A 13,557-nucleotide genomic window follows, 5' to 3' on the forward strand; every position below is an offset into this window, starting at 1 on the left:
AGGCCACAGGAGACACAGAATCCTGGGCGCGTATCTACTAAAGGAGGACGACTTACAATTGTTCCCTCCTAAGGAGCTGGTTCAATTCCTCGGTATACTAAATAATTGTAATTAAGTAATGAGGAGCGCACAATAGATCAATCTAGTCGCAGTGCATAAAGGCCTTAGCCTAACCTGCGCAACCATTACCAAGAGTGCATATCGGTAATTTGTTTCCAGAGTCATAGTCAAAAATACCCCACACAAAAAATTAGAAAAGTATGCAGAAATCACCAAAAGCGTTTCATGTATTTTGTATAGAAAATGCATGCCAATATCTGTTAACAGTTATGTGCCGTTACCTTCTCTTTGCGAGGCTATTGAAAACAAGGCAAATTGAGCTTTATTTCGGTACTCGTACTACATATTTATATGTGCATACAAATATATTTATAAATATGCATTTCCTTCAAATTTGTTTTCTCATCCCTTGAATATCGTAACGGAAAAAAGGGTGCATATTGAAATTGAAATTTTATATGAAGCAAATTAAAAATATTACAAAAATTGCTTAACCGCGAGTGCGGATTTTCTTTTCACAGCCCTGTGTGCATGTGTTCATGCACTTCCTGTCACGTTTTATTGCAACTTTGCGTTTTCATTGTCTCTACTATCAATCTTTCGTATGATTTTTTAATGCTTTTGTACTTTTCGCTAATTTGCCTCAGCACTTAACAACAACTTAATAACAACATTCGCCAAAAGAGAACAATGGGAAACTTCGTTAGAGATATTTTAGTATGTGTATGTGTATGTGTATGTATATGTGTATGCATATGTATATGTGTATATATATCCAGTACATAAGTATATAATAATGTGTGTTTTCATGTATTCCGCAACAACAAAAATGCGCATTAGTGGGTGCTGTCATGCGTGAAGGTTAACGCTGAGGTGACTGCGATTGCACAGCACGCGAAGTTGAGTTATTTTAAGTGAACAACCACACACATGGCTAACAATGTCATACATATTTATGGCCATTCTGCCGGCTCCAGTAATTCAGAAAGGGATGAGGGTTTGGTGCAAATATTAGTCAGCTCATGACTCCAGAATAGTGAAAATAGCATTTTTCAGAGTTGTGTGGTTTCACTTTTTACTACAACATTTAAAGCCGACGTGCAATAGTTGTAGTACTTAGGCTTATTCTGTGTTTAGATGGGATTATCTTATGCATAAAATCTGAATTGGCTGAATTTAATTTTATTCATTCGTATGAACATTAATTAGTATCAAATCTAGAAGTGTATAATAAATTCATTTAATTCTGCTAGAGGAAGCAGTGTTTGAGTGATTTATAGATTTGTTGTTGGCATTTCGTGAAAGCTTTCGAGCTGATATTATCGTGGAAGGGCGACTGAACTTTTTTAAATTGAACGATTTTTTAAATAAGGCCGCCTACTTGGATACAGCCGCACCTTAGTCGTAGAGGTGCTGAATAATGAATATAATTTTTTCTTCATTTAGCTTTATTTAGGAACGCTGTAAGCCCCAAGCAGCTTCACCCAGCACAAAGCTGGCGCACAATTTTTTGTGAAACGCAATGCCATCTTTAGAATAAGATGAGTGGATGACCCTGGGAGGGGCCAACTTGGACAAATAATAAAAATTCATCCATCCTAATACCATTCAGAGGGGAGAAACATAAGAAAATGAACTAAACAGGTGAGAATAGAAAGAAAAGGCTATGTATTCGAGGATGACGAGCATCAGTGGCTAATTACGTTTGTAATAACCACTTCAGGCTACTGATGAATTTCACCAGTCCTGTGATATTTATACCCCATATATCCGCAGGCGGCCGCCGTAGCCGAATGGGTTGGTGCGTGATTACCATTCGGAATTCACAGAGAGGTCGTTGGTTCGAATCTCGGTGAAAGCAAAATTAATAAAAACATTTTTCTAATAGCGGTCGCCCCTCGGCAGGCAATGGCAAACCTCCGAGTGTATTTCTGCCATGAAAAAGCTCCTCATAAAAATATCTGCCGTTCGGAGTCGGCTTGAAACTGTAGGTCCCTCCATTTGTGGAACAACATCAAGACGCACGCAACAAATAGGAGGAGGAGCTCGGCCAAACACCTAACAGAAGTGTACGCGCCAATTATTTATTTATTTATTTTTATATCCGCAGGTGTAGCAAAAAGTGAGGGCTCTGATGTCTAAATTGCCCGACGAGGGCAGCTGAGAAGAAGGTCCTGAGAGGATTCCACTTCATCATCCAGACAGCGTCTGCTAAAAGAACTTGAGGTAATCCCAAGTCACACCGCATGGACACATAACAGACAATGTCCGGTAAGTAAACCAACCACATTCGAAAGCGGCGGCTTTGTTAGCCTTAGAAGTTGTCTCGAGCGCTCCCGATCTATATTAGCCAGAAGGATCCCGCGACTTTGCACGCTTGCGCACTATCCCAGCACTCGCTTAGTTCACGCAGCTTCATCTTTACAGAAGTAGACCACAGGTTCTCAAGGGAACACCCAACAACTTGTTTTGCAATAAAACCGTCTCCAGGGTCCTCTGCCTGGTCATCTCATCGCTCAGCAGTTTCTCTCTATTCCGCTGTGACGAAGAACCCAAATAAACTTAATATGTTGTTGTTGTTGTTGTAGCAGCATAAACATACCCCATACATACATATATGGAAAATGCTGCTGAAGTGACAGTCCTTGGCCGGATATAAATCCGGGTCGTTCCGGTAACGTAGAACCGACTATCGTGGGAACGATAAGCTTAATATCGAAGTATTCGGATGCAACCGAGAGAGAAGCACAAATAATGAACCCAAGACCGTAAATACCATTTGGCGAGTAGATATTTACATCCTTTACAGTAATTACAGCAGTAAGCAACCAATTCACTGCTTTCTTAGGTACAGCTACCTCCCCTGAGAAAGCACTACAGTGGTTCGGACGCATAAATTTGAGCTTGATGAGGAGCTATTCGCTCTATCTAAGTCAAGCCAACCGTAACCATGTTTGTCATACCCTGCCTCCACTGCTGCGGCGGTGTGCACTCTTCCCTTGAGGGAATATGAATAGAAAAAGTCCCGCTCGGATTCAGCGAAGGTATACACTTACCCATTACCATGGAAAGGAACTGAAAGTTTCACCTTTAGATCGCCGCATGATATAATTTTTTCTGCCATGACAAAGTTCCTCATAAAACACCATCCGCCGTTCAGACTTCGGCTTAAAACTGCTCGTCCCTTCATTTATGGAACACCATCAAGACTCATGCCAGGAGAAGGAGCTCGGCCAAGCACACAGAGAGAGGCAATTGTGATTATTTTCTTGGTAGACGGCTGTAGTGATCGATATCCCGTACAGTATAGATCGAAGAACTTAAAATTTATGCTCCTTGTCAAGGTAACATTTCACACTAAAAAAATTATTTTGCTTTTTTTCTTTATTGTATTCAGTTGTGAGTTACAGGGTGTTAACAATGGAAGTCAACAAAGAGAAGATTCGGTGCATTTTACAGTTTTCCTTTGATAAAGACGAAAATGCAAGATAAGCTGCTGAAATTGTGAATGGTGCCAATATGTAATAGTGAATTAAGTGCAATTTTGGTTCCATCGATTCCGTCCAGGCATTTTTGATGTTAAATATGCACCTCGCACAAGCGGGCCCGTTGTCGAAAATGTGGAACTCACAGAAATAACCGAAGTTGGCCGGCAGTTTAGTAGTCGTAGCATCGGCCAGAAGCTCAAGATCGACCATAAAGTAATGTTAAACCATTTGCGCAGAAATTTTACACATAAATAATGGATTTATTTTCTTTCTGAAAAAGTAGTCTGCAGTGTTAGGAAGAGGCTTTCGATAGTTTTTCAGCTCCATATTAACTATTAGCAAGTTGTGTTATGTATTTGGTTAGAAATTTACCTAAGTTTCGAGGCTTACTGTACTAATATAACGGTATTAGAAATCAATTTGGGACCTAAAAATATCTCAAAGGTTGGACACATAAATGAAAGTTTGCTGTATGTGCGATTATCGTAATTGCCCTGCCTTTGTGTTAATACACTAATGCACGCAGACATATAAAACAAATATTCAAGTAGCATGCCACCTATTCAAAAGCAACAATTAAACAAATTGTGAGGGACAAAGGCACACGCACGCAGCACAAGTACTTCCCCGCCCCTGCTTTCGCACACATGCGCGATTAGTTGACTTGGTGACTTTTGTTTGTGTTTGCGGAAAATTACTGGCCAACTAATGGCGAGTGGCAGGCATTCAATGCCTTAATACGGGACTGTTGGCGACAATAAAGGCAAAATTAACATTTGACATGAATAATTATCTGAAACATTGCATCTATTTGTGTGAGTGTGCAACTGTGTATGGATGTATGGATGTCTGCGTGTGGGTAGAGTACAAATGCGTTTATGTGTATGCACTCAACTACAATGGGACACCTACAGCGATCAACTTTGGGTAAAGTACTTACAACAATAAATTTCCTCTTGCGTGCAGCTCACTTCCCCTCCACCCACTCACTAGCCACCTAAATGACAATAAAAAAGAAACACTTTGATGGTCATCACGCGCTGCAATTGCCTGACCGGTCACGCCCTGCAATTATTATGATTATTATTGCAGCCATTGCTGGCTTTGGGACATTCCACCAACAACATTATCATTATGATCGTCAGCAGTTGATTTAATCGCATAATTACAAATAAGAAACCGTTTGCATAATTTCATATGGCTGAGCTTAATGAGAGTTTATAAGTCTGCGTGTGTGTGGGTGTGTGTATGTGCATCTGATTCATTGTATATTTCACCGACTGGCTTGACCCAGTTCTATTGAATTCAGTTGTGTTAAAGACTGCTTAAGTGTCGCAGGGCCGTTTTAGGTAAAACTATGGGAGTAACTTACTGTGCATGAGACCCACAAACGCGGTTGATGATAAAGCGTTGCATTTTACGGTACATACCTGAAAGTACAAAAAAAAGTGAGGTTAAAGTTAGTAAAGCTAGTAAAGATATTTAATAGGGTAGTGTGAAATATGGATTTTTGTAATTGCAAAAAAAAAACAAAAAAGAACACGTATATCATTACGCAAATTAATAAGCATTGCGTGGCAAGAGAATTCCTAATTGAGTGATGGCATGAATTGATTCATTGATTTATTACTATTATGAATTATTAATTTATCTTTATTAGTATTCTTGTATAACATATGTCCACTGAACATTAAGACTAACTTCTGGCATGCGCCATTTGAAAACAAACATTGAATTATTTTGAATTATTTCTATTTGGTACTTCAGTCGATTGGTTACATATCAAAAATACATTTAGATTACACACCATGGACCATTGTCTTCGACTTTTAGTAGTGTAGTGCGAATGTCCCGATTTACAATTTGGACGGTGCTTATATCGATTTCTTTCAACTTTCGCTTCATTCGATTGATCAACTGTTGCTCGTTTCATACCTGCCCATACAGCCCAGACATTTTTTGTTGGACGTGCCTGTGGCACGTTTGGAGGATTGTCCTTTTTTGGAACAACTGGTATTTTTTGGGCAGTTAACAAATCCAATGTTTTTTGTTGCATAATGACAGCTTGCGTGGTCTGGCCAAAACATGATTACGTCGCTATAGTGATCGATGAATTTCTTCAGTTTTGGCAAACATTACCCGATATAAACGTCAGCATTGATCGCTTTGGCTTTGTTTTTGCGAGTCAATAGTTCTGAAACACCCTGCGAAGAAATGGCCACCCACACTTGAGCACCTTCAGCTCAAATTCGGATTTGCTGGCATATTAAACCTCGCTTGGTGTTTTTTCGATTTTGTCAGTGTAAAAACCGTCGTTGCCACTCAATTCAGGATGAGCAAATGTGAAGTACGATTCATCATCCAAAATTATGAATTTTTTATTCGCAAAGTGTCCACGTCGAAGTGCACGGCAGCAAATTGGTATTTTTGCAATATAATTCTTGTGAATGCCAGGCTTTAAAATGCCAAATTTTCGTGCTAATTTGCGTGTTGATTGACCACCCTTGTTTTTGGCACTTGACAGCAGTTTTTTCGTTGTTGCGGCACTTACTTTTTATGGGCGACCCGGTATAACCTTATTTTTCGGTTCTTTTCCATTCCGGCAATCTTTCAAAACCCGAAAAATAGTCGCACGGGAGATTGGTTTATCTTCAAACAGCTTCAGAATATCACTTGTACTGAGTCGTCCAAACAGATTGGCGACGGATTTACGTAAATCCAGCTTGTACGGCATTTTGAATGGAAACTTACTTTACTTTACACCTACTCCCAATTCTATTACAATTTTATTAAAAAACGTTTTTAACTTACACATAGCACAGTGTGATTTACAAAGTTTTAATATAGTCTGGGCAACCTAAGCAGGTGCCGTAGCCGAATGGGTTGTTCCATGACTACCATTCGGGAACGCGTGCGTTCGAATCTCCGTGCATTCAGTAGTAAATGACAGAAAAAATATTTTTCTGATAGCCGTCGCTCCACGGCAGGCAATGGCAAACCTCCGAGGGGGAGGAACTCGGTCAAATACCTAACAGAAGTGTTCGCGCGAATTATTTATTTTATTTTTATATATTTCTATGTTCATTCTTTACATTCTCCGGGAGTGTCTTAAATAGCCTTAAAAAAGCGCGAGTTTTCTGCCGCTGTTAGTTGGTTGGTTCGTTGGGTGAACCAATAACCCAACTAGCGCTCCCGCACCATTTTTTTTGCCACATCCTCGCTACCAACAGGTTATACGGTTTATTCCTTCACGACTATATCCAGTCTTTCCGATTGAGCAACCTTATAAGTTGCGAGGTTTTCAAAATGCGGTTTGCTGAGGGTTAATATCCCCGCCTTCCATAGAATAGGGCAATCACAGCGGAAGGGGAAGATAATTGCCTTTTTCTTTGGTTTATTACAACTATGCCAGTATACAGTCAAGGGCTGAAGTCTCCATAGATCAGGATATTTGCTGATTTCCCACCAGGCACACAATAATTTAAAAAACTGTTGATGTATTGTAGTTTTGTTTTAGAGTTCATATTTATTCACAAATATACAAAATTAAATTATTTCACTTGCTTTATAGAAAGAAAATTAACAAAACAACAAAAAGTGGTATGACGGAGGTGTATGTATGCCATTGCTTTGATTCATTTAAGTAAAGTAATCATTGAAAAACTAGCTGTAAAGTACCGTTTTTCGAAATGCCTTCTGATTTAAGGGGACCTGGGGGTCTAGGAATTTCAAAAAATCGATTCTTATCTACTTTGAGTGAATATACTTTGAAATTTTCATGCAGATATTCCCAATATTATACAATAGTTTCTACAGCCCATTAACTAGGCCGAGAGCGGTCCGCGCGCTCCTGTACCTTAAACTTTAAACTCTTTTATTTCGGCCTGGTGTTGTCAAAAAAAAAACACTATTCAAACGAATCGTCTGGAATTTTATTATGTTGTTCACAACATCAAAGGCTATCGCCCGTACTAGAACCATATTATAATTTCAATTAGTTCGTATTTCTTTGATTAAAAAACTGTAAAAACAACCCAATTTTTAAAATGTCAAATTCAAAACCGCGCCATTTTGTCGAAGTTTTTTTTTGTGTTTCTTTATTCTAGTAGCGTAACATAGCTACAGTATTACTGATTAATATATCTTTTTTGACTTTTGTGTTTCAGATAAATAGAAGAGCCAAAATGGACAACACCGTCCAGGTCCAATTTTTCGGGAGAGTCAACTTCAGGACCATTTTTGAAATTATTGAAATTAATTTTTTTTTTTCATTTCTTGTATGTAAAAGAAAGTAAAAAAAAGAGATAAAAAATTTAACTATCGTTTTTCATTTTTTTATTCTAAAAAAAATCCTGAAAATACCCTAAATTTTCGAGCTCTAGACCACCTGGCCCCTTTAAGAAAATTGGAGGTTAAGCACAGAACAGAAAACAAATCTTACGACGAAATTGCCAAAATAGCCAATTCAAGTCGAGCTTTAGTACAAACGATTGGTAAAAACTACGAAGAGACTTATTCGTATGAAAATAAAAAGCGAACTGGCCGCTCTAAGATGCTATCCCAAAGAGATGTAAGCTCGACTTTAAGAGAAGTCGACGAAAGTCCGAGAGGTAGTGCACCGAAATCGGTCCAACATATCATCGAGACATTCGGAAAAAAAGTGTTTATCGAAGAACTATTAAAAGGTATCTTTATCATAGCGGATGTCTCGGTAGGACATAACGTAAGGCCCTCTATCTAAACGTGCACCGACACATATTCACAAGGGAATGGAATTCCGGTCAAAAGTTTTATTAAGTATTGAATCGAAGTTCAATATATTTTAAAGTTATGGCCGTGCTAAAATATGGAGGAGAAGAAATGCGAATATGGAAATGAAAAAGACCTTCACTGTATATTGTAAGGGATACGCATTTTGGCTACTTTTGGCTCTTCTATAGCCCAGAAGTCAATTAGCATCTCCTTGAGTCTGTAGGCATTACTTCTTTTCATTTTTATCAATGTTGACTTAGCTTCGCGGAACTTTTTCTCTAATTTGTCACATACATCTGGACGTTACGCTGTACGTGAAGCGATCTACAACTTTCAGCCGCCATCATATGAAAAATAATTTGTTTATAAGAAACTTTTTTATGACCTGCAAGTAACTCATAATAGGTTTCGAACCCGAGTCCAACCGAGTGACAGTCACGCAACACCCCAAGTGGCTAATGGCGTTTGATGGGAAATAAAATTCTAAAAATGCTAAACGGGAAATTTTCAAAGTCTGTCGACCGGAAATTGCACCTTTTCTAGTCAATAATAAAATATTAAATTTACACCTACATGACTTCAGATGCACCTTGGCACCGTGCATGTACGAGCACACGCACACTTTAGCATAAACATAAAATTGAGCAAACAAGAGCGCACAACAACAAAATTTGCATATGCCAGACATTCTATCGGATTTTGTTACAGAGTCATAGCGAAAGCGACAGCGACAACAGAAGATAACAAACAAGCATAGCTAATACACACACACACACACATACAAATACATGTGTACATACAATAAATTGAATACTGCTGCTTTGCTTACGAGAGGTGAGTTACAGCTGCCAACTAGTGGAATCGAAGTTTGGTTTGTTGTTGCAATTGATTTTTCTATATTTACAGCTGAACAATTCGCAACGAATGCTCCGGAAATCAAGTTTAAAATATACTTCCATTTCAGTAACGAAAAATCAGGTAGTAAAGATGAGTGCCGAGCGTCGAGAGTTGAGCGGAGTGGGGGAAAGGTAAACAAGAAACAGAAATATAAAATCTACTCAATAAAACCAAAAGTGGAGTGAAGTGCAATACCATTGAGAGCCAAACAAAAAAAAAACGAAAACAAAACATAAAAAATGGAGAAAAATGTTCAAAATATTTGTAAAGCGATAACGCAAATATGAAAAGTCAAAACAGGGAAGTAAATGTGTGTTTTGTATGTAGCGCACACTGACTCGCTGGATTGTTGTGACTTTGTTGTAGCGATGCATTGAATTGCTAGCGGCATTCATAGAACTACAGTTGTGCGTTGAGACTTGAGCATATTTCGTATGCATTGACGCAATTCAATGAATTTTGCCATATTTTTATTACGAATTTTATTTACTTGCAATTTAACAACAACAACAGCGTGTAAATTTCCCCTCTGCGCCAGCGGCAGCAAGCAGTTTGAGTAACTATCTCGAAAACAGCGTACAAGTGGGACATGTATATGTATGAGTAGTGCTGAATGGCAAACGCCCGCGAGGCGTATACGTAACACATACTAACAAACATACAAACACCTGGGTTCAAAATAATGGGAGCGCGACGAAAGATCAAGTTTTAACTATTTTTGTTGTATTTTTTTTATAAAGGTATAGTCATTCTAAAACAAACGCCATTTTAATCAAAACTCCAAAACGAAATTCCCAAAAATGTTACAAATTTTAAAAAAATGTCATTAATATTTTCAACTTTTTAATCAGAATTTTTGGCAAAGTGCCAAAAAGTGCCACTTAAATTGTAGTAAAATAAAATATAAGTCGGAAGTCACTAAAAAATCACGTTGATTTCTGAGATTTGTTTTGCGTGCGATGCTGCGAATTTTCCCCCATTTACAGCAGATGTATAGAAAAAATTGCTCAACACCTCAGCAAACAAAAAAAACTGTCAAAACTCAAGGAGAACTTGCAGTCAGTTGAAACTGGCACTTTATTTATTAAAAAGTTGGAGTATGTGAAGTATTTAAAAAAAAAATCTGAATAAAAATTTCGAAATTTTGATGTATTTTTCACCGAGCAGTTGTAGCAACTCTGACAACTGCCTCTTTCAATAAGGGATGTTGCCGGCCAACGTTTATCTGTTTATCTGGAAAGTGAGATTCCGTTAGCAAGCTGAGTGAAGGAGCCATCAGATTCCCTAAGTGACCCCAGCTTTGTGGTTAGATCCCTTTTCACCGTGTCCCTCAGAGATTCAATACCGTTGCAGAATTCCCTATAAGAAGCTCTTTCCAATTCGCTAATAAGCTTTTTGTAGTTTCTCTGGAAATTAGTAATTCATCTCTTAAAAAACTACTGAATAAAAAGATGGGAGTTTTGATTTTTTTTTTTTGAAATTTGTCAAATTTTTGTGAGTTTTGTGAAAAGTTTGGAGCTTTGAGTTTTCTTTTATAAAAGAAACAAATTAAATGCAAAAACAAAAAAATAGTTAGAACTTAGTTATTTATCCCTTAAAAAAAAATTATAAAAAAAAAATTTTAAATTTTCATGCATTTTTTTGAATATGTCAATATTTTGAGAGTTTTGTACAAAGTTTGGAGCTTTGAGTTTTCTTTTATAAAAGAAAAAAATTATATGCAAAAAACGACTTATTAGAACTAAGTAATTCACCCCTAAAAATAAGAAGAATCTAAAGTTGAAAATTTTGAGAATTTTTTTGTTTTTTTTTTTTAAATTTGTCAAATTTTTGTGATTTTTGTAAAAAGTGTACATAAACTTTTATGAAAAAAAAAAAAAATAAATAAATCCAAAAAACAATTTTTATAACAGAGTAATTCATACCGCTCCTATTATTTTGCACACAGGTGTAAGTTTTCTGAGCCAAATTACAGAAGGTACCGGTGCAATCCAATCTGACAGCATTTTCCATGCAAATTTTGTGGAACATTTTTCAGCATATACTATTTTCTCTTAATTATACGAATCGGTTCAGAAAAAAATAGCACAAATATTTCGTCGATAATTCATTAAATCATTCTCGTTAAATCTAGAAGCTACTGGAAAGTTGTGCGAAATGAATTAAACTTTGGCATTCACTAGAACATAAACTGCATTTTTTTACTACGCCCATTAAGTCTATCGATTTCGTTTGTGCAACTGATTGCACTTTCCAGCAAGCGGGTGTTGGTTCAACAAAACTTTCTCCACTCTCGGCCTAATGACTAGTAATGACCAAAGTCCATTCAAGCGAATAGTGTTTAAGCCTTATTTTCGCAACTTTTTTTTCCATTGGCACTTAAACTTTGGGCTCATGAAAACCATTTGATTTACTTTACTACGCTCACGCCCTCTCCACCAACAACGCAGCCTTGCATCTCATCTTACTGTGCCGTGCGCCAAAGACGAAAGCACGCACCCCTGCCGCTTTGGGGGCTTCAGGCCAGCCGGCGAACACTTTATAAGCCCACATATTTGCAACTTCTGCCCAACAAATGTATGCACATCGATTTTTACAAGTGGTATTTCTTTCCTTTGCCTTTTTTTATGTTTTGGTTGGTCAGCGCTTTTGCGGCGTTGTGCCTCGAACGGTGTGGTGAATAGCTCTCTTGTTCCACCTGACTGTGATAGGCAGGGTATATCCCCCGGCATGCAATCGTGTAACAACAAAAAGCTTTGGCTCGCCACTCTATCCTTTTATACGCTATAACATAGTGAGGGCGCCTAAAAGCATGCCGTATAGTTAGCCAAACATGTACGTATATTATTAGGAGACGCGAAAAACTGGCAAAATACGAGTAAAAATTATAAAAAATGGGCTCATGAAATGAATGGCGCTGAATTGTGGAAACGTGGAATAGACACGCAAAAGGCATATTAAGGAACATGAAATTTTTGGCAAGTGCTTAACTACAGTGGCATGCATGCTGCTTTGACATAAACCTGAACATTTCTTTCTTCAATTTGACGTGAAACCGGTTTCTTGTTGCTTTTATCTTTCTTGTGTTCTTAATATCCTGCCAACCTACGGTTTGGTGTAACCCTCAATGCCTGTTTCATATCGTGCATTATGACATTTTATTCAAACCAAACTTTTTGGAATTCAGTTCATTCTGTTGGTTGGTTCGCAACAAGCCGGTTTTTGCTTTGAAAGACACACTCATATTATCAACAATCGATTAACGTCACAATTTGTAGCACCAGCCTAAAGCATGTGCAACGAATATCAAAATTGTATGAAAAATTTTGCTCTAACACAAAACACTTAGCGCCTTTTTCGCTTTATAAATTTCCCCGACGCAACCACACAGAAACTGTAGGTGTCTTTATTTGTGAAACAACATCAAGACGCATGGCACAAATAAGAGGAGGAGCTCGGCCAAACTCCAAGAAAGGGTGTAGTAGTTAAGAAAATCTTATTAAAATCAAATGTGCGCCGTTTTGTGCCATAATTTTGGTAGTTCCTAAGATAATTTCAAAATTTCATGAAAACTTGCCCAACTCATTTTCACAATTTTGTTTTGAGGCTGGTATTATGCCATCAAGCAAATTTGTAATGACTTTAAAAGCTAATAATCGCTTGCACAAACCCAAGTCTGAAATATACGGCAGATGTGTGCATATCTCATCTACACTCCTGTAACTCCTGACACGTCGTTGCTTCTACCCAACATTCTCCCTTTTCGCCAATTCTAGCCACCTCCAGACGATCCTTTGTTACAGGCTGGACATTTTCTTGACAGTCCTATCAAACATACATAAACCTCGCCCATCACGAGATGCCTGAAAAGGTTTGTCAATCGCTGTCCAATTCGGACCTGCTAAATAAACTAACCAGTTCAACGTGGCAACTAAAATTGGAAAAAGAAATTGGCTGTGGATGGAGCAAATGCTTACAAGAAATGATGGCAATGTTACTAGGCAGGCTCTGCTGCTTTGAAAACCCTTGTAACCACCTGAGATACTCAATAGAAGCTGAAATGAACTCTGTCTTACGTGGATCGAACTGGGAGATACATATATCAAAATCGTGTCCATTGGCGAAGTGGCGTAGTTGGCGCCCTATGCTCAAATATGAGTTAAAGAAAAAAAAAAAAAAACTAGTCGTAAAATAATTTATTTATGAAAATGGGTATGATTTTAGAACAAACTCCATATAATGCAAAGTCTCAAAGTTTGTGCAAATGTAAAAAAAAAATCAATAAAATTTCATTAAAAATTAAAAAAAATTTAATCAAAATTTCTAGAAAAAAATATAAATTTTGAACCACTTCAACCAC

The 13,557-nt window shown here is 37.7% G+C and overlaps 1 protein-coding gene across 1 annotated transcript in view; it reads right to left on the reverse strand.

Annotated features, from left to right (window-relative positions):
• Window positions 1-2,104: 2,104 nt before the first annotated feature.
• LOC128869688 (protein couch potato-like) overlaps window positions 2,105-13,557 on the reverse strand; it is a 61,022-nt gene continuing 49,569 nt past the window's right edge. Inside the window, exon 3 of the mRNA XM_054112297.1 lies at window positions 2,105-4,978. Within this exon, the coding sequence (XP_053968272.1) occupies window positions 4,904-4,978 (75 nt within the window). The 3' untranslated portion in view covers window positions 2,105-4,903. The remainder of the gene's footprint in view (window positions 4,979-13,557) is intronic.

Source organism: Anastrepha ludens, chromosome 2 (genome assembly GCF_028408465.1).
Source record: "Anastrepha ludens isolate Willacy chromosome 2, idAnaLude1.1, whole genome shotgun sequence".
In the NCBI taxonomy this organism is placed as follows: Eukaryota; Metazoa; Arthropoda; class Insecta; order Diptera; family Tephritidae; genus Anastrepha; species Anastrepha ludens.